At 51.2% G+C, this 22,024-nt stretch overlaps 1 protein-coding gene across 1 annotated transcript in view; it reads left to right on the forward strand.

The window, feature by feature from the left end:
• The first annotated feature begins 349 nt into the window (after positions 1-349).
• The window catches only part of LOC136395372 (integrin beta-2-like), a 28,897-nt gene continuing 7,222 nt past the window's right edge, over positions 350-22,024 (forward strand). Inside the window, exons 1-8 of the mRNA XM_066370023.1 lie at positions 350-494; positions 11,922-11,982; positions 12,248-12,336; positions 15,760-15,937; positions 16,177-16,347; positions 17,056-17,297; positions 18,332-18,487; positions 20,460-20,555. Of these exons, the coding sequence (XP_066226120.1) occupies positions 11,925-11,982; positions 12,248-12,336; positions 15,760-15,937; positions 16,177-16,347; positions 17,056-17,297; positions 18,332-18,487; positions 20,460-20,555 (990 nt within the window). The 5' untranslated portion in view covers positions 350-494; positions 11,922-11,924. The remainder of the gene's footprint in view (positions 495-11,921; positions 11,983-12,247; positions 12,337-15,759; positions 15,938-16,176; positions 16,348-17,055; positions 17,298-18,331; positions 18,488-20,459; positions 20,556-22,024) is intronic.

Genomic DNA, 22,024 nt, shown 5'->3' on the forward strand with positions numbered 1-22,024 from the left:
GTAATAATATTCACATTGTTGTGCAACCAATCTCTAGTAAAAATTTACTACAGATAGTTTCACACATATAGAAAAGTAGACAGAAGGGCACAGCCACCTCCTCTGCATGTGGGTGAGTCCCTCGATGCCACCACATGCCCCTCTTCCCAGTAGTTGTGCCTCCTTCCCATTGCTCTGCTTCTCACCCTGACCTGCACAATGAATGGCCTGTCCCATCATCTGGCTTGTGTGTTCCTCTGACATTCCCCATCAGGAGCCCGTGTAGAGCACGGGGGCTGGGGTTTCATGGGCCACATGTGGTGCAATCAGCCACATGTAACAACTTCCTCCTTATTACTGCCTTAGAACAGGAAGCACTGTGCCTTCGCCATCAAGGACGTGGCTGGTCAGTGTCCTCCCAGACGTGCCGCAGAGGCAGCCTGGTAAAGAGCGGGCAGAAGCCTCTGCCAGCCCAGCTGGACACTGCTGCCACAGTCTCCAGGACATCAAGCAGGGTGAGTGGACAGGTCTCATGTGTCCAGGCTGGTCTTTCTAATGGGGATAAGTTTAGCCCTGTGGCTCTTCCCTGGAGAGGTCTGTAGCCTTTTCTACGGGAAGGAGAGAGCTCTAGGTGACCCAGCCTTGGAAGGGGCCCTAGTGGCTTGGTCCCTGTTGCCTGTCCTGGGATTACCCACTCCAGGCCCCCTTTTACTGAGATCCAATGAGGGGGAGTGCCGCTCTCACCACAGGCAGAACTACGTGGACTGCGGGGGGGGACAGAGGGGACTGTCTGTAACTGAGAAGGGTGAGACCCTGCCTGGTGGGAGGATCGGCACACGCCACAGTCCTTGGCTTTTGGGTCTAGTCTCCCAACAGCCACAGATACTTGCCGAGCCTCCCAAATAGGGCTGCGAAGCTGGTGAGCCAGAAGGAGTCTGAGGGGCAGGCAAGACCCCCAGTCACTGGGTGTGGCGCTGGGCAAGGCTGGTCTGAGGGTAGTGGGGCCTCACCAACTGAGGCCTCACCTTCTGCTTCCCACTTGAGTGAGTCCCTCTCCTCTCATCACGACTGCAGAGCTGCCTGAGCTGGGCTGTCCGAGCTGAGTCTGTGCATGTGTCTGAGTGTGTGTATGTTTGATGTGTGTGCATGTGAGGGATATATGAATTTGTGGTGTGTTTAAGTGTAGGTACCTGTGAAGGTGTATGTTCATGTGTGTGTGGTATGTATATGGATGTGTGAGTGGGTATGTGTGTCTAAATGTGATATGTGGGGGATGAGTGTGTGTTGTGTGAGTGTGTATAAATCTATGTGGACATGACACACTTTCTTGGTGATGTGTCTGTCACCCGGACTGTCAATGGCTCAAACCTAAAGCTGTAAAAGTGCTGGGTGACAGTGAGTTTTAGGGAGACAGACATTAGGTGTATGACCCAAACCAGTCTCCTAGAGGCCTGTCCCAAGGTGTCTTAGGAGTGAGGGGCTTGGAGCCTGGGGTCCACTGAGACCTATTGGTACGCTGCCACATCTTCCTTAGTCCCCCGCCCCCAATATCGAGTGTGTGTGTGCGCGCGTGCGCGTGTGTGTTTTGTATCTGTGCTGAGATCCCTACTACTTACTGCCTCTGGCTGATTTTCCTACACTTGAGCTCTCTTCTTTTGAAGGTACCTAGGACCTCAGGGTGGAGGAAGAGGGACAGCTCTGATAGGAAGGGAAAGCGAGTTCTCCCCTGGCTGAGGACACAGGAAAGAGGCCAGATGCTGGGGAACTAGCAGAGAAGGGCTGCTGAGAAGCTTGGGGAGGTCCATCAGCGCCCTAGACGCTCTGCATTAGAGGGGCCCCACCCTACCAGCGTCTGCACTCAGCTACTGCAGAATCCAGGACTGGTGCCCCATAACACTGAGGGAGTCCTTTTCCCACCTGGCCCCGGCAAAGCAGAGGCTGAGTCCACACCTCAGTACTGCATCCTGAGCAGAGCTTCAGGGCCTTACTCTGTGGATGCCCGACCTCCAGTTGACGTGGGATGAGTGACCACAGCTGGGCTGGCCCATGCCATGTGGGCTTTCTGTGAGGTTAAGTTCCAAGTCTGGTGTGTCGGTGGCATGTCACTGCAGCTCAAGCACAGGCCGTTTCTTTTTCTAGCCTGTGAGAGGATCAATGAGCAACTGGCAGAGGCGCCTGTGAACAAACGTGGGCAGGGGGCACTCGGGGCCACCCCAGTGCTTTGCCCGAGGGAGGAAATCGAGGCACTTCCCAAAGGGCCAGCAGGACAGCCAGACACCTCCCCACTGACCTCAGGTCTCCCCACTGACACCTGGGTGGGCTTCCCTGCCTTATAATTGTCTGCTTGCCCCGTGCATAGTAGGCCTGAAACTAGAGACAGTTATTATGTGCAGATTTTGTGAGGGAAGAAGAGATAGCCCAGTGCCTTGCCAAAGTTCTATAGAAGAGGCACCTGCTGTCCAGGAGGTGGGAGGGGCCAGTTTGCACCCTGTCTCACCCAAGAAGAGTGTGACATGAACAATCCGCTTGGCCTCCCATCTGTAAAATGAAAGGGCTGGGTTGAGTCAGCCTGTAGTTTAAATTCCAGCTGAATCTATAATAGAATGTAGAATTCAAACCTTGCTTTGCCAGGGGTGAGGTGGGGAGGGGTCCTGCAGGTTCAGCTCAGGCCCAAGCTGAGCTTCACAGGGAACAGGGCAGCGGACTAGTGCTTGCCTACAGATGGGGCAACATCAAGCCTGTGATGATGCCATGTGACTCAGGTCTGTGCCAGGTCTGTGGAACATGTCTGGAGGGCTCACCTTTCTGTTCACCTATCACTTTGTGAGTGTCCCACAGCCCTGCCTGAGGCAATGTCACAGGGGGCGTGACAGGCTCCATTTTGCTGATGAGGACACTGCCAGCAAGGGGTTAGTAACACTTGTGTTCACCAGGTAAAGGACCTGGCCATCTAAGAACCCTCATTTCAGCCTCTTACCTCTCTACCCAGCGCTGGGAAATCTTGTGGTGATGTCTGGGTGACATCCAGCAGGCAGGCCCAGATGGGGTGCTCCCTGTCTGTTTTCCTTTGTGCAAACTGGATCTAAAATGAGAATGTTGAATTTGTTGTCATCTTACCCCAGACCCTGCTTGTCACTGTGGAGCTGTCACCCACACTTGCCTGTCACCTGCACCAGCTACTGGGGCTGGGGCTGGGCCTCCTCTCTACATGTGGGCTTACCACAAAGTTGGGCTTGCAAGATTCTGCATTCAGCTATGGCAGCTGGGCCGGAAGGTGAGGGGGTGCTGCTCTGTGCTCAGAGGGGCAAGAAGAAGCCCTCACCCCCTTTTCTCAGGGTAGGGTGAGCTGTGTGTGGCGTGGGAGTCTTTGACTCCAGCTGCTTTGACCACTGGTGAGTGGGTGTTTTGGTGACGTGGTGCAGACAAAGTGAGGCTTGGCTGGCATAGCCAAGTCCTGGAGCTGCCCTGTCTGTGACCTAGGCAAGTTTCTCTATTTGACCCAGGACTCCCTCCTCTGAAAGCTGATGGTGTCTAGGCTACTCACCTTCCCAGCAGCCAAGCAGCAAGTTGCAGAGGAGTTAGGGAGCAGGCAGACCCCAGTTTCTGCGTGAGCCACTTGCATGTGTCCCAGCTCAGCGCAGAATCCACACAGTGCAGGTCTGAGAAGGGTGTCATGTGAGGTCATCTTGGCTTTGGGGGAGCTGAGATGCCACAGCCCCTGGCTCTGATTCGGGGGTAAGAGGGACAAGCTCAGAAGTGCCCTTGTGGCCTCTAGAACCCGCAGAGCAGGAAACCACAGTGCAGCAGGCCCATCTCAGCTCTGAGCTTGTTAATAACACTTCAAGTTTCCCAAAACCTGAGCATATATCTTGGAATCTGTAGCAGTCAGGGTTCTTCAGAGAAACAGCACCAATAGTGTATATGTGTGCATGTGTGTTTGTGAGTGGTGTGTGTGTGTGTGCGTGTGTGTGTAGAGAGAGATTTATTTTGAGGAACTGGCTCAGGCGATTGTGAGACCCAGAAAGTTGACACTGCAGGGCAAGTCAGGGACCCAGGAAATAGCTAATGTTGCAATTCAGATTGTCAAGCCATCTGGAGGCAAATTTCCCTCTTCCTCCAGGGACCTCAGTCTTCTTAAGGCCTCAACTAAGTGTGTGAGGCTCACCTACACTATGGAGGGCAGTCCAACTAATTTAACGCTAATTGCATGTAAGAAATACCTTCTTAGCTACGTCTAGACCAGTTGGAGCAAATATCTGGGTACTGTGGCCCAGCTGAGCTAGTACATGAAATTTGCCATCATAGCATCCTTGATTCTCTTTAACAAGAGAGGAAACTGAGGCTCAGAGAGTTGAAATGGCCTGTCCACAGTCACTTCGCTGTAGGTTTGAAAGTGTCAACCCTGGGGTCAGGCTGATGTGGTTATGTAGCTTGGGGAAGGGACAGACTCTTTTGAAGCCTTCACATGGAATAGGAAGCAGTTCATCCCCTGGTCCATGGGGGTAGACTGAGGTCATGAGAGCAGAGGGTAGCCAGCAGGGTGGGTGTTATGGGCAATGCCCAGTCTTATTCTTTTGGGATCCACCATCCTGAGTAGCTGTCTAGGCAAGGACCTCTGCCCACTAGCAGAAGCGCCCCCTGAAGACTGACCGTGTCTGCTGTGATCCCCATCCCTGCATGCCAGGCCTCCCATAGCCACCGCCCTCCACCAGGAAGTGTCACAGAGTGAGTCACGGCTTCTTTCCCTTTGGCAGATGTGGGGTTATGATGGGGTTTGGGCCTCTTGGATGCTCAGACCCAGCCAGTCAGAGATGCAGAGACCTTCATGCCCATGTGGTCTGATTCCACTGCACTGGAAGCTTCCAGGGAGAGGGTCACCTGGGAGTGTTCCACCCTGGGCTCCAGCTAGAAGTAGTCTGAGGGATTTTCTGGTGGCTTAGGAGCTAAGACAGGGCCTGAAGCTGGCCTCATGAACAGTGAGACCTCACCAAATCAGGGCTGCCGCTTGGGAAGGACTATGGGAACAGCAGGCCGCCCTGGTGCCTGAGCAAGCACGGGGCCACCTGGGAGCACCCCGAGCATGGGGCCTGGGCTCTCTCAGTGCTCCCGGGTTCTATAGGAACTCTCAGAGTCCCCCATGGGAGTAGCGTTTCCCCTTGTTCATTTTAAGATAGTGTGGATGGATGTGGTTGCGTCTCAGCTTTTGGAACACAGAAGTTTTCGAGTATGCTGGAAATTCCCTGAGAGTATGAGGGTGGGTGCCGTGAGGTCTTGGCAGAGGTTATAATTCCAGAATCTGGGGGGCTGTGCCTGGAGCAGAGATCAGTAGGCATTTGTTCAGCAAATGAATGAGTGAGAGAGTGAATGAACGAACCCCTAGCCAGCATGGGCCCCAGCAGGGAAGGGCCCTGACATCAGCTGTCTCAGTTCTTCCCACCACCACAGAGTAACTGTCCTCAGAAATGTCTGCAGTGAGGACAGAAACTTCAGGACAATTCCTCAGTCACCATGGAGTTCCGGTTTTCTGAGATGAATGACAAACCATTATATTTAAAAATGAATATTTTTAAAAAATGAATATTTAAAAAATGAATATTTTTTAAAACCATTATATGTGTTTATTGTAGAAAACTTTGAAAATACAAATAGAAATAATGAAGAAACTTGAAAATACCTATACTGGCACCATCCAGAGAGAAACCTGGACAGTTCTGGTAGAGGTACTTTGACTGGCTTCCCACGCAGTCAGTCCCGCATTCTCAATGCTGTGCAGGTCCTGCTGAGTGGGCATTAGACATGTTAAACACACGTGCCATTTGATACCTAGACAAGAAGTCTCATTACTGTGATAGCTAGACCTGACCACTAGCCAGGGTGACTTTCAAAAGTTTACTGACCAGTTACATTTCCTGCTTTGTGAAATATCTGTCCAGCCCACAGCCTTTCCTATGGGATATTTGCCTTTTTGTTATCAATTTCTAAGCTCTCCTTGGAGAGGAAGATTACCATTTACCTTTTGCATTCGATATAGTAGTTACATAGTTTCATTTTGTCTGTACCAATATGTTGTTTCAGAGTCCTCTATCTCCTTGACCATTTTTTCCCCTTTGGTTTTATACTAGGTTTCCTTACCGCAAGATACACATTCATTTATTTCTTTTATCATTTTATTTCCTGAAACTGAATTAACATGCCTGTGGGCTTGACCAGGCGGTGGTGCAGTGATAGAGCATCAGACTGGGATGCGGAGGACTCAGGTTCAAAGCCCCGAGGTCGCCGGCTTGAGCACAGGCTCATCTGGCTTGAGTTCAGGGTTGCTGGCTTGAGCCCAAGGTCACTGGCTTGAGAAAGGGGTCACTCACTCTGCTGTAGCTCCCCCAGTCAAGGCACATATGAGAAAACAATCAATGAACAACGAAGGAGACTAAGGAAGAATTGATGCTTCTCATCTCTCTCCCTTCCTGTCTGTCCTTATCTGTCCCTTTCTCTGTCTCTCTCTGTCTCTGTCACAAAAACAAAACAAAACATGCCTGTGGTGTGAGGGACCCTGAGCGGGTGTGTCCCTGCCTGTCTGCCAATGCTGGGTGTGTGGTGTGCAGTGTGTGGTGCGTAGTGAGCAGACCGGCTTTGCAAGGTGGTGCCTTCCTGCTCAGCGCCTGTGGAGGCTGGTGTCACACCTATTTGCTCTTCCCATGAAGGGCTATGTATGGACCACAAGCCAGAGTCACCTGGACTCCATTCCCAAAGTTTCTTAGTGCGTTTACAACCCAGTAAAAAACAGTATCCTCTGATCTGACTCTTCCTTTCAAAGCTCCTTGGTGACTGTCGTACATTTCCCCCCTTCCAGATGACCCATTTTATTGCTTCTTACCAGAAAATGGGTTTCCAGGTAATTATCAATTTCTGCTTCTGAGTTTGTTTTCTGATTCACCAAATTCCACCCTTATCTGTGCGTTTCCTGCTCCATTCCTAAGCTTTGTTGCTCTTTCTCTTGCTTCTGGATCCTCTGGCCCTAAAGCAAGCTGTCTTTCCTTTAGTTCACAATCAGGGCACCTAGGGCACCAGCTTCGTGTCCCCAAGGAGACCAAGGTGCCATCACTCGTCACAGAGGATGTTTTGTTTGCATCACCTCGTTTTCTACAGTGTTTGTAAATGTTTGGTTTCCTCTTTGACTTCAGACGGTATTCGACTGTTCTGCCGCAGCACCCTCACTGGTGTGCTGCAGGAGTTCTAAAAACCCTCAGTACCTGACTATCTAGTTAGGGGCATGGGCCTCTTTTCCTTTATATTGTCAAATTAAACAAATGAAAACAGCCAACACAACAACAGCCAACGGTGTGAATAAATCAAAATCATACCCCCCTTTTTTTTTGGTCAGATCGGCAAAAAAATGTATTTTTTGGTGTGCAGTAGAATTTTAGGAATTTGTTTATGTGTGGCATGAGAAGAAAAAGGTTGAGAAATGCTGACTTTAGAGATCATCGGCAGCATTTTAAAATTTCCTGTATGTAGGGGGTGGTTGGGGGAGGAGGTCTCATTTTATTTCGTTAGGTTGTAAACTGTGTTCCTTCCTATTTCTGCTCTCGTATGTCACCAGTGGTGAAATTAATAGCCGTGCCATTGGACAAAGTGAGGCTGGAGTTTCGGAGAACTGTAGGCTGCATCCTCCTCAGTCCTCATGTCCCTTTTGTCCCCTGGATCAGTCTGGACCTCCGAGATCTGGGGTGGTGTATTCCTGCCCCCACTGGAGTCACTCTGTCCACTTCTCTTATATGTTTATGTAAAGCTGATGAAACATCACATCCTGACACTCTTATCTTTGATTTTAAAAGGCTGAGGCCTTTTTTAAATCCATTGTGGATGTTTGCTCCCCCCCCCCCCCCCATGAAACAACCCCTGGTAAAGAGGGTCCTCTGCTTTCTCTTCCTCCTCACTTCTCTCTCCAGAATGACGTCATCTATGCTCATGGCTCCCTGTCACTTGATTTGGGGCCTCTTGTATGCCAGTGCTGATGTGGGGTTATTCTGACCCTGACGGTCAAGGGCAGGCTCCCACGTCAAGTGCTGATGGTCAGTGGGGCTGTGGCAGCTAGAGTGGCCTCACCTGAGGATTTGTACTTTGGCAAAACCTTTGTCTTTGGTGAGAAGCCCAAGCCCACATCAGCTTCTTATCCTGACTCAGGCACTCTGCCTCCCCTTCTTCTTGCTCAAAGTTGTGCTTCTTATCTAACATTTCCTTATTCTTTTGTCTCTTACCAAATATGGATATATTTTATGTGAATGTGTGTGATTTTGAAGGCATACTCTATTTTTCTTCTAATGTTCCTTCTACATCTCAAAACCAGACTGTTAAGCACTTTCTTGTGGCAAAGTGGGACCCTCTGTTGGTACTTCACTAGGTGCAAAGTGAAGGGCACTAGGCCTGGGTACAGGGGACTTGGGGATGCCACTTCTTACAGTTTTGCTTGGTGTGCCATCTGTGCCCTAGTGGGCAGGGTCAAGTCCTCACATGTCGATGGGGCCAGGAGTTTCTCATCTCCCCTAACAGAGTTTTGCATCTTGAGTCTTGGTAAAGGGTGCTTCCTAGATCTGGGGAGATTGAGGTCCAGCTGGAAGGAGGCACTCAGGCCTCCAGCAGAAGGGTGGCAAAGGGGTGCCCATAAGAGGACCATCTCTGGCATGAGCTCTGCGGGAACCCACACCCTTCCTCCCTCCTTGTCTTGACCTCTCTGCCTGGCTCAGCCCTGGGCCTCCCACTGGCTGCTCACTCTCCCACCGGCTGTCTTTGCTGACTCCAGGGCCCTCAGGTACTGGGAGCTGAGGTCACTCTACACATGATCACTATCCAAGCCTGTCTTCCCCAGAGCTAGGGGCAGGCCCACAGACCCCCTCCAGTCACACAGAGGAAACGGAAGCAGAGTGAACCACTCAGGCGGGCCTGCCACACTGCTGACCCAGGGGCTGCCTCCAGGACAATGCCCAGAGGAGAGCTTGGCCTGTGAGTGACCCCAGGTTGCATTCAAGCAAGGCCCTGGGCCTCTGCGAGCCATCCCTGGCTGCCAGGCACAGCAGCTGTGGCCCTGTGCCGTGGGGCCCAGAAAGGAGTGCGCTGCTCCGGCCCTGTTTCCCGCAGTGGGGAGGAGGGCGACTCAAGCTCCACAATCTGCCCTCTTCCCTCTCTCTGCCCTCTGAGCTTCCGGAGCCGCCATGTGAACGCCTGTCCTGGCCCCACTCAACTGCGGGTACATGAGGATGGGGTGGGGCCATCGCCGTGGCCGCCCCAATGTTGCAGTCAGTGAGAAGTAACACCGCAGGAGAGGGTGGCCCCTACCCACCCCTGCCTGGCTTCCTGTGGTCAGGTTCAGCACCTTGTGGGCTGTGGGTCTGGCCCTAACCAAGGTGCACTCCCCTCTCTGAGGGAAGAAGTACACCGAGTGTAATTGTGTCCGGGTCCACATTCCGCTGCTGCTCTGGCCTGTTTTCCTATGTGAGGACCCGAGGAGTTTGCAAGCTGGTTGGGATGAATGTTTGAGGCATCAGGTTTGTGACCACAGGAGGGAGGGCAGAGCTGAATTGCAGGTCATGACCCTGAACTTGGGGGGGTGTTCCGCTCACCATGTCAGATCACAAGCATGGTTAGGGAGCCACGTCAGCCTCAGAAGTGAGGGTGCTAGCCTGGGAATCTTGCGCCCTGGGGCAGTGCAGGTAAACTGAGGGTTCAGCAGGCACAGATTATGGCAGGGCCAGATGGAGAGCTGAGGCCAGTGCTGGCCTCAGTCGCATGCTCTGTGATTGGGAGACCACAAACAGGGCTTGGAGCGAGGTGAAACCACCTCCCCAGCTGCCCGCTGCTGGGACCCAGGAAGCCAGAGCCAGCAGTTCTGCTTTCAACCCGATTGGGAAGAATTGAGGATTCTCTTTTGACATTTCTGGGTCTTGAGTATAATCTTGGCGCAGAGCAGGAGCAGGGTCACCTCCAGAATGACAGGAACTTGGGTCTGGGTGAGAGAGGAAAGGGAGGACAGGATCCACCCACTGGTGGGATTCAAATAATTTAATAAATGATTCTCTGCCACAATGACTGTTTTAAGTATAAAAAAAACACAATATACTAAAAGGTAGTTTATTATTTCATGTACTTATACTTAAATAAGAACAACAAAAGAGGTACACAAAACTAGAATAAGAAAGAGTTTTAAAATATTAATGAAAAAATATTAAATAATACCTGACAAAAAACAATAAAACTGTTATTTAAGATACTTCCAATGCCAGCTTGTCACACTCTGGTTGTTTGGCACTTTTTCTGTTATATGTTTGTTTACTGATATAATAAATGTGAGGAAATTAAAATGTAGTATTTCATCAAAGGTATAATGAGTTTTATGAAATGAATAAAGAAATATTACAAGCATAGTTCCATCTAAGTTTTTTTACTTGTGGACGGAATGAACATTATTATGGGCGCTTAGAATACACTGTTGCGCAGATGAACGTTAAAAAAGAGGGAGGAATGTAAATTTGTGATTTCCACACTGGGCAGCTGCCCAGGTGCCCGCCTTAGAGAGAACCCTGATTACAAGTGCCATTTTAACAACCAGTTCACTGAACTCAACAAAAAACTAGGTATCGGTTATGCCGAACTGGTACAGACAGGCCGAATCCCATCACCGGATCCACCCATGGAGAGCACTAGGAAGCCCATGGGAGGGACCACACGGTCCCCAGAACAGGCAGGCAGGCAGGCTCTGGATTGGTCTCTACCAGCCTGGATAAACCCACCCTGACATGGGGCTATGAGGCCACCCTGTTGACACACCACTATTAGGCAGTGTGTTGGGGTACAGGGCGTCCCAGGAACCTAATCACAACCCCTTCCTGCCAGCCACCTCCTGCTTGCTAGTGTCTCAGCACCTTCTCCACTTCTTTAGTTTCAGATAAAAGGTCACAGTCAGCTATAGAGTTCTCAGAGCTGGGGACCCACCCACACAGGAAGCCCTCCCTTCCCTTCTTGGCAGTTCTAGAAAGTTATTGCTGCTTGTGCCCAGCCTGGGTCTGCAGCCTCCATGGCATCCCCTTTATGGCCCCTGCCCAGTGGTGGTGGGTTAGAATTTCCTGCCTCTGTCTCTGAGAACAAGAACAGAATTAGATACCAGGCCTCTGAGCCCGTACCCACGATTATGCCTTGGGGAGCATCAGCAATCAGTGACCACTGAGGGAGCCACTGCTCTTGATGCCCTGTTCACGCCTTACCCTGGCACTGGGATTGTAAAGCCAGCAGGTGTGCCTCAAGCGAAACAAAATAAGGGTCAGCTCCAGCTAGTGCCTTGGACAGGCCAGGAGCAGCTCTGCATAACCGTGCTTCGCTCCTCGGTGCTGGGGTGTCCTACTGTTCAGGGGTGACTTCCCTTTCTGGTCCTGCTTCTGCCACATGCAAGAGGTCTGGGCCACCCGAGTCTCTGCTCCATGTTCAACCCTCAGTTCACTGAAGATTCAGGGAACATGAAGGCCACCCCAACCTTGACCCAGAGTGTGTGCCACACTGAGTGTATGTGGTAAGTATACATCTGTTATGATGTGTGTGGTATATGCAAACATGCATGCAGTGTGTGCATATGTGTGTTTTGGGCATGTGGGTTTATGCATACATGTATGCGCTGTGTGAACATGTGTGTGCACTTATGTAACGTGTAACTGGAGTTGATATATAGGTGCGGGTGCATGTGTGCCCATGTGTGCAATGGTCATAAGCCCCCTGTCTGCTCATCCTGGAGGACTGGCAGGGTAAGATTGTGACAGCTACCTTGAAGGGCAGTCAGGAAGACTGCTAAACACCCTTTGCAGCAGGGACAGGGACTCCTGGTGCTACATCTCCAGGTTAGTGTGGAAGGGCTTCACAGGAAGTCAGCCCAGACCTGTCACCAAGACCCTGTCACTTCACAGGACATGCTGCATCAGCACTCCCTGCTGTTCACCCTGGCGGGTCTGCTCTCCCTTGGGTCCGGTGAGTTCTGTGGGACATTCCTGGTCGGGAAGGATGGGGCCTGCCCTCGCACCCTCCTGGAGACCCTCTCCCTGGAGCCTGGCAGACACAGGCCCCCTGGTTGATCCCATTCTTCCTGGTCCGCCTGCTGACCATCCCTCTCCTTCTACCCTCTATGGGCTTGGTCATCTGCCCACCCCGGCCATCACTGCATTCCCTTGTGCCTGCCGGCTCTCCACATCACGTCGGCAGCCCTGTTCACGAGCCTGTCTCATCTCGTCCCCAGTCCTCTCCCAGGAATGCACCAAATTCAAGGTCAGCACCTGCCGGGACTGCATTGAGTCGGGGCCTGGCTGTGCCTGGTGCCAGATGCCGGTAAGAGCTTCATTCCTGGCTGGTCCTTCCCACCTCCCCACCTCCCAGGCTGGGTGCCTTTTCTTTGCCTCTGAACCAGTGGAGCACCGAGACTATGACCAGTCATTTACTAGTGGACAGGAGCAAAAGAGGACACAGTGTTGTCTGACAGATAGATAGACCTAACCCTGTCCCAGGGCAGCCTGGCGGCCGACCAGAGAATGAGGCTGTACTAGGTCAGGACAGATCCTCCACCCTGGGGCCCCCGGGCAGGAGGCAGGGCGAGACACCTGCAGGAGGAGTCAGTTGCATGCTTGTGTCCCCTACAGTCCAGAGCACACGGGGAGGTAAGATGTGGTCCAGCTCTCAGAATGTGGACAAGAAGTGGAGAAGTTCCCTACTGGGATCCTAGCTCCCTCTTGTCATCAGTTGTTTTATAGGTGAGGCCCCAGGAAGAAAGGCAAAGGCCTAGATTAGAACATCCAAGGAGCAGGGTAACTCCTTGTTCCTGAGTCACAGCCCCTGTCCCAGCCTGGAGAAACACCCTTCTCTGAGAACCCCCAGATCCTGACCACACCATCCTCCCCTACTGTCTGTCCCCTTTCAGGTCCTAACCATGCACCCCTTCCATGAGGGCCTTCCAGACCTTGATCATGCCCTCCCCCACTAGAGACCACTAGATTCTGACCACACCCTTCACCCCTGGGGACCCTCAGATCCTGACCACATCCTCCTCCATTGGGGGTCCCTTCCCTGAGGCTGTGACATTGCAGATCTATTTGAAAACATATAGGCTCACTCACATTATTAATTGTTCTGAACCATCTGAGAAAATGTTGCAGCCATGAAGCCTCTTTATCCCTTAGTATTCCAAAGGTCTCTCTTAGCAACTTACAAACCACAGTGCATTCATCAGACTGGACATGCATCGTGGTACTTCACTCTGATCACATCTACACACAGAGTGAGCCAACTGTAGCAATGTTCTGAGAACAATTGTTCCCTGGTGGATATTATAACCCAGTACCACTTGTTGTATTCAAATGTCACATCTCTTTAGTCTCTTGAGTCTGGAACATTCCTCACACCCTTGACGCACCTGAAGCTTCAGGACAGCAGTGTTGTGGACAGCCCCCCACTGTGCGTTTGTCTGCTGTTCCTTCTTGTTCTGTCCAGGTGGATGTTTGGCGGGAACCCCACATGGGGGCTCATGCTGTCACAGTCTCAATACTGGTGACACTAGCTAGGACCACTCAGCTTAGGTGGCAACTGCCAGGCTTGTACACTGTGAAGCCACTATTTCCCTTTGCCCTAATAAGTAATCAGTGGAGAGGTGCTTGAGCCCGGGAAACATCCTGTCCCATCAAGCTTCCCCCGTGAACCTTAACCGCCATCCCTGACTTGTGCCCAAAACTGTCGTCATGGGATGGCTGGTTGACTCCCAATGGCTTCTGATGTCAGGAGAGATCCCCACCCCCCATCTCTCTCTCTCTCATTGGCACAGACCCATTGATTTTTACTCTATTTGGTGGCTTATAATCGATCACTGTCATTTTGTTATTTTCATGCTCAAATTGTTCCAAGTTGGCCACGCACCTCTCCAGGCTGGCTCTGTGACTTCGGCAGCCCCAGCCTCATTTCCGAGCCCTTTCTGACTCTCTGGAATAACAAGATGCTCCAGGTCTGCTTCAACTTGTGGCCACAGTCATGGAATCAAACCCATCTCTGAGGCTTCCTGGTTCCCTCCCATGAGGGCCCTGGATTCTGACACTCCTAAACTGTCACGAACCAGTGCGACTCGTAATTTTGCAGGTCTCTGGAGGAACAGTGGAGAATTAGAAAATAAACACAGAAAGAAAATGGATGGGAATGGACCCATTGCCAAGCTGATAGCTTGCAAGAGTGAGTCTTCACCCCAATAACACTTTATTTATAGGGCAGAGGGCAAAGCCATTAGCAAATTAAAGAGAGCTCTGATACAAAGCCACATTTCTGAGGCAAACCAAGAATTCTCCCCAGAGCCCCCCAAACCCTCCACCATGCATATCATCTTAACTTCACAAAACAAAAGGTAAAAAGGAAACTGCCTCCAGTCTCTTCGAAGCACATGGGGGATGGGAAGGGCAGAAACCATCAGCATCACAGCTAACAGGGAGCTGTGAGGAAGGGGATGTAAATTCCCTTTACCAACTTAAACATCTGAGGTTGCAGGTAAGAGCTTAGCCTTTAGCAACTTAAGCAAGTGAGGTGGGGGTGGGTGGGCAGCAAGAACCCTGTCAGCTTACTGCCAGTCCCCCACAGATCTAAACTGCAAGGACTCTGTCACTTTACAGTCTCCCACACTAAACACTTCCTTTTTTCAATCCTGTCACACACAGGAAATGGTCTCAGTCACCAGCCCACACCACCCTCGGGAGATGTTGGTGTGTTATGCATTCCTCCTTCTGATAGGGATGGCATGCGTTGGTAGAAACTTCTCTCACAGACAGAAGAGCTCCCTCCCTGTCAGGAGCCTGTCATCATCATTTGAAATAGGAGTAGGCCCAATGTCACATCCTGGGGTTGTTCCTTCTCTGTTCTTGTGGAGTTACTTTTTTTGCTGGGTACTTAAAGGTCCCACAGAGCTCCAAAAGTGAAGACAGTACAGAGGCAGTTCAGAAAGCATGGCCCTCCTCTGTCCCCTATCCTGTCCCCACCCCTGTCACCAAGCCCCTGCACCTAACCAGACTCCTGCCTATCTGAATATTCTCCCTGAGCCTCTATTGTGAAAGGAAGCAGAGTTGTGAATATGCTTTTAGCAAGTCCTGTGTTTTCACGCCCACCCGTGGGTGCAGCTGGCTTGGCTCAGCATCAGGACCCAGACAGAGTGGTAGAGTGGCCCCTTCCCTTTCCTGCCATGTCAGACTCCAGAGGTCTTTATGGGGACAAAGTGGGCACAAGAAAAGCACCTTGGACCCCTGCTCCCCTCCAGTCCTGTTTATTCTGGATTGCCAGGGACCTGACCCAGAATTCCGGCTTCTGTTTGGGGTTTGGGGATGACTTGGGGTGCCTTGGGACTGCCAGGCAGGCTGAGAGGGACATCCACATGTCCTTGGGAGAGACTGGCTCCCCTCCAACAAAGGTTCTGCTGATATAGGACAGAAACCCCAAGCCAGATGCTCAATGAGGCTGCGCGTGGCTCTGGGCTGTGGAGGGTTCCCCCAGTGCTCAGCCTGGGCGAGAGACATTCTTCAGCGATGCATGTGACGTGGTCTGGAAGCCTCATGGAGGAGCCTTCTGAGTCGGGTGTCCCTGGGGACTGCCCAGCCTCCCCCCATCACCACATCACAGGGACTCTTGTCTTGAGTGCCAAAGCAAATGAGGAGGGTCAGCATCTTCAAGATGCTCTGAAGGTCAACCTTGCACAGCTCCCAGAGTGGGATTATTGTATTTCTCCTCCCACAGAACTTCCCCAAGCCAGGGGAACCCGACTCCATTCGCTGTGACACAAGAGCAGAGCTTGAAGCTAAGGGCTGTGCAGCCGATGACATCATGGACCCCAAAAGTTTTGCTGACCCAACAAAGAACAAGAAGGGCCAGAAGCAGCTATCCCCACAGAAAGTGACACTTTATCTAAGACCAGGTAGGCTTGGCCCTGAATGGAGTTCCGTAGCTGCAGACCAGCTGTCTGTTAGCCCCGTGTTCTGTATTCTTTGTTAAAGAATAGTATCTGGAAAACACTATTCTATTCCTTTCCCAGAAGGCCAGGTACTGCTGGCAGAGTATAGACTCTGATAAGTCCTGCAGCCAGCAACCTGAACAACCATTTAAATCAGCTTTGCCCAAACTGACATGCCCCTTACCCTCTGGTCTCTGTGACAGGTCAGGCCGCTATGTTCAATGTGACCTTCCAGCGTGCCAAGGGCTACCCCATCGACTTGTACTACCTGATGGACCTGTCCTACTCCATGCTTGATGACCTCATCAATGTCAAGAAGCTGGGGGGCGATCTACTCCGGGCCCTCAACGAAATCACTGAGTCGGGCCGCATTGGTGAGGCCAACCACTTGGTCCTGCCCTGAATCTCCACTGGCTCTGCTGTCCACATACCTCCTCTCACCCATGTTGTGAGGGGTAGGGCGCTGGGGGCATCACACAATATCTCTATTTGCATCCTCGCTAAGGTCCTACGTGGGGGCTGGCTCTCCTGAAACTGCTGACACTGCCCAGCCCCTCCACTCCCTCTCCTTTCCTCTGTCTGCTTTTGTTTATTCTCTGATGTCTGGAAAACAATAGTCCTACAGTGCTAGTTATTTAAAAATTAAAGAAAACAAATGTATATAGCTGAGTAATCACACCATTAATAAAATAATCATGGGAAACACACACAGCCATGACCTCTAGGCTGAGAGTTCTCTACATTTGACAGGCAGTAACTCATTTACAAAGTACAAGTCGTGGACACACATGCGTCTAAGGGAAACGGAACATCTCACTCTCATCTCTGCCTTTCTCTGAGCTGTTGTCTATGTGTGGGAAGACACACACACACTCACACACATACATAATTACACATGTGCACGTACCAGGACACACACCCGTGTACTCCCATGTCCCATGGAGGACCTTGCTTTCTCCCCCGCCCTGTACCAAGTAGGGAAATCAAGGGCCCACCCTCGTGCCCCCAAGCTTGTAGCACTGCCCTCCCACCGCCTGGTGCTACGTCCACCTCCCCCGCTCACCTCCCACACTGACCCTCAGGCTTCGGATCTTTTGTGGACAAGACGGTGCTCCCCTTCGTCAACACGCACCCCGAGAAGCTAAGGAACCCATGCCCCAACAAGGAGAAGGAGTGCCAGCCCCCGTTTGCCTTCAGGCACGTGCTGAAGCTCACTGATGACTCCAGCAGGTTCCAGACAGAGGTTGGGAAGCAGCTGATTTCTGGGAACCTGGACGCCCCCGAGGGCGGTCTGGATGCCATGATGCAGGTTGCAGCATGCCCGGTAAGGCGCAGTCCCTGCTCTGTCTCTTGATCTCCCCAAACCGGGGACTTCAATCCCACAACCACGTGCCACTTTCACCTTGAACTTTCTTAGGGGCCCCTCCAGACCCCCAGAGATGTCACTATTCGTTTGTGATGCAGGGCACATCTTCTGAAGCCTAAATACGAGCAAACAATCTTGTAAAGCAAGATCACTGTGTCTCCAGATACTGGTGGTCCCTGGCTCAAAATTGTCCCTGACCTCTTGCCTCTTGGGAAATAGGGGTATTCTCAGAGGCTCTTCCATGTTGTGTGACTTAGGCAGACATGTATGGCCTGCCTTTTGCCCAATGACCATCCCCTGCTGCTTGCTGTCCTCTCATCCACGGGGTCCTGCCTCGTCAGTCCACCTACCGGGTTTATGATTAATTGGTACAATACCATCAACTCCGTGTCTTTAACCATGTGGTACTAACGCTTTGCAAACAGGCTTCCAATCCTCTGCTTCTCTGCGGATTTCTCCACACTGTTGTCCTTGCATCACAGACACACATTTCGTTTTTCTGTGATGTCACAGGATGAGACACATGTTGCTAACATGCCTGACTCTCTCATTTCCTGTTTCAGGGCTCCTTAGGTCCTATCCTCTGTGTATGCGGGGTTCTTGCATTGTGATAAACATTTCTATGAGTACTTTCTACTCTTCTTTGGGAATAGTTCCTTAGGATTTAGTCCCAGGTCTGCACTGATTGGGGCTCAAAGGACGTTGTTTTTTCATATAAACACGCATTTCGGTTTCCCTTAGTGCTCCACACATTTATTGGGCATTTCAGAATTTGTCATCTTAAAGACGTACTGCCAGCCCAAGGCACCGGAACCTAGACCAAACATGGGAACCCGAGTCAAGAAGCTGGTGTTGGCCTGGATTCTGTCTCTGGGTTGTCCTTCTCCAGAAAACCTTGTAATGGGAGGGGTGGTATAGCACCTTGTCACCTCTCCTCTGTGAGGGTCCCACAAAGGAAACTGAGGCAAGTAATCTCACCTTCTCCTTCTCAGGAGGAAATTGGCTGGCGCAATGTCACAAGGCTGCTGGTGTTCGCCACCGATGACGGCTTCCACATTGCAGGTGATGGGAAGCTGGGTGCCATCCTGACCCCCAACGATGGCCACTGCCACCTGGAAGACAACATGTACAAAAGAAGCAATGAGTTTGTGAGTGCCCCTCCCCAGAGGCCTTGGTGGGAAGGGGCACAGCACAAGGGACTGGAGAAAAAACACTGGGCCACAGAGGGAAGTCTGGTGGTGTCTATAGTTCTGTTCAGGGGGACCAGAGGCCAGAGTCCGTCTAGGTTGCCAAGAGAACACACCTAGGGGACCTTCTTGGCCCTCAGTCTAGGTGAAGAAGCTTTAATGTCATGGAAAGGTCAGACATTCTCCGCTTTGCGGGTGCTGTGGCAGGCCTGAGCCACCTTCACCCGCCTGCTGTGAAATGATGGTCTGCAACCTGAAACTGTAAACTCTGGGCTCCTCCAAGCACTTCCGAGACGGTATGACCCAGGTCAGGGGTCCCCAAACTTTTTACACAGGGGGCCAGTTCACTGTCCCTCAGACCATTGGAGGGCCGGACTATAAAAAAAACTATGAACAAATCCCTATGCACACTGTACATATCTTATTTTAAAATAAAAAAAAACGGGAACAAATACAATATTTAAAATAAAGAACAAGTAAACTTAAATCAACAAACTGACCAGTATTTCAGTGGGAACTATGCTCCTCTCACTGACCACCAATGAAAGAGGTGCCCCTTCCGGAAGTGCGGCGGGGGCCGGATAAATGGCCTCAGGGGGCCGCATGTGGCCCACGGGCCGTAGTTTGGGGACCCCTGACCCAGGTGATCTCTTTCCCTGACCGTATAGACTGCTGGATACATTTTAGGGGTCCACGACTTGGACAGGAAAACTGTTCCACCTGAGGTCCTGCTGAACCTCTGCCTGAAGATGACAATGTCCATCAATTATGAAAATCACGTGCCCCAGGATGGGGGCTATGTGTGAGGGTCCACCCCTGATGAAAGTCACAGGAACTCCCTAGCACCTCGCAAGCATACATACCCCAAAATTATGTTCAGTCTCATCTCAATTTTGCACGGTGGAGAGTGGTGACTCACCATTAGCTTTCCACTTAGTGCATTCATCAAAAGCACGTCACAACTTTAACATTTTCCTGTCGATCAATGGTGTTGGTGTAATTCGATGCCAACAGGATTCACCAAGTTGGGATACAGTGAAGGGGGAATTTTTATTCAGTGCTAACAGCTCAATTATGGTAAAGCATGACTGTGAGGTTTACCTGGAATGAGACTCCTCAGCCCTAGTTGTCACAGCTTGGCCTCTCTCTGGATAGACGGCTCTGCTCCGCTTCAGTCTGCAGAGATCCAGTCTGCTGAGATAGCTCAGCAGAGATCCAGTCTGCTGTTCTGGTGTTAAGAGCTCTAGACAAGGATACAAAGTTCTTGGTAGGAAGGGAAAATGCTGCCCTCCCTGCCAAGCCAGAGGAAGCTGACTTATATAGAGAGAAGTCTTGCCCCTGGTCATTGATTGGTTTGTTCTCATGCCAGTGAGGATTCTAAACCCTCACAGTTTGGTCCAAAAAGCACTATCCTGATTGGTCAGAATGGAGCCACTCTGATTGGTCAGGGAAGATAATGATGAGGATCTAACTTTGCAACATCAATTGTACCTGGAAAGTCTCAGTCCTATTAATTGAAATGCAATTCCAGGAACTCCATTCTAAGAGCTGCTTCCGATGGAAGGAACACAGTGCAGGCAGGCAGTTCAGTGCCGGCTTCTCCCTGAGGCGGGTCTTGCATGAGAGGCCCCTGCTCGGAAATGGCTTCTAGGTTCTGTTTTTAAATTTGAGCCCAGTTACACCAAGAGCCCTTCTTGCTAGTTATCTTTTTCCTCAGGGCCAACAATCTTAACTGTGTTTAATATAACTGGTTTCCCTCATAAACTTATTATTCTATGTCATTTTCAACATCATTCAGAAGGGTCCCATGGACAGCACAGGGAGGGCTTCGCCTCTGGGCTCAAGGCAGTTGCTTCTACTGGGTGGTATGGATGGTTGGCCTGGACAGCTTGTCCTGGCCTTGGGGCTATCTGACTGGGCATCTCCTCTCCAGGACTACCCATCGGTGGGCCAGCTAGCACACAAACTGGCTGAAAGCAACATCCAGCCCATCTTTGCTGTGACCAAGAGAATGGTGGGAACCTATGAAGTAAGTGGACTTGGAGTCTTGAGCAATAGAGTGGGACATTTCAATGTAACCACATGCTGAGTTCTGCTTCTGCATGCAGGGAGTGTGGGACAGGCGGACACATGGGGTCATGGGTTTGGGGGTGCGTACATTGCTGTTGGGCAGTTCAAGGCCTCTTTCTGAAACGTGACATTTTCATTTGGTTGAAAGAGGATTGTTTCCCTTAAAATTTATTTTATTTGCAGCATATTTCATGATATTGGTTCTGAGGTTTTCATTTCTGTTACAAAATAGCAAGTGTTTTAAATGAGCAGGTCCAGTTCTTCACTTTAGGGAGACTTCCTTCCTTTGTATCCACATGCACAGGAATTTAAGCATTTTCATGAGGTAAAAGGTATATCAGGAAAGTTCAGGAACCTAAGCCCTGTTCAACATTCTGCAGCCATGGGTGAGCTTGTGGTGGCCTCCGGTCATGAGTCATGGGGCACTTGGTAGGGGTCAATGGTGAGACCAGTAGTTCCTGCTACCACTTTTGCCAGACTCTTTTTTTTTTTTTTTTTTTTGTATTTTTCTGAAGCTGGAAACGGGGATAGACAGTCAGACAGACTCCCACATGCGCCCGACCGGGATCCACCCGGCACGCCCACCAGGGGCGAAGCTCTGCCCACCAGGGGGCGATGCTCTGCCCCTCCGGGGCGTAGCTCTGTTGAGACCAGAGCCATTCTAGCGCCTGGGGCAGAGGCCAAGGAGCCATCTCCAGCGCCCGGGCCATCTTTGCTCCAATGGAGCCTCGCTGCGGGAGGGGAAGAGAGAGACAGAGAGGAAGGAGAGGGAGAGGGGTGGAGAAGCAAATGGGCGCTTCTCCTGTGTGCCCTGGCCGGGAATCGAACCCGGGACTTCTGCATGCCATGCCGACGCTCTACCACTGAGCCAACCGGCCAGGGCCCTTTTGCCAGACTCTTTAAGGACAGGGCCATGCATAGCACTGAGAGAAGTGGGCGGGGACAGGCAGTGGGAGCTGGCCCAGGGCTCAACTCCCTTGAGGGCTGATGGCTGGTTGCAACAGTTTCAGAGTCCGCCTATATTAACTGCATGAGCACTAGCAGGTCAGGACCTTGCACCACTATGTCAACTATATTATGGGACAGGATGGTCCCCTCCTCACCAAATTGTAGTAATTTCCAGTAATTTAATATTGGCAGCAGGAATTGTATTCCTGAAGACAGAGTAGTGACAGGTGGAAGCTGAGAAGAGAGACTTGAATCCCAAACCATACCCTCCCATTTGTCCTGACAAGGCTCTGGGCAGGTCATAGGCTTTTCTGAGCCTGTTCCTTTACTGCTATTCATTGCGATCCTGAGAACAGAGTGTCAAGGTAACCAATACTTTGTAAGGATAGCATACACTGGACCCTCCTTGCATGTTTCTGCACAAAGTCCCCATGCAGCAGAGAGGACAAGAATTGGAAGAGCCCAGGTTCTGAAGCCACA

The sequence above is a fragment of the Saccopteryx leptura genome, chromosome 2, assembly GCF_036850995.1.
Source record: "Saccopteryx leptura isolate mSacLep1 chromosome 2, mSacLep1_pri_phased_curated, whole genome shotgun sequence".
NCBI lineage: Eukaryota > Metazoa > Chordata > Mammalia > Chiroptera > Emballonuridae > Saccopteryx > Saccopteryx leptura.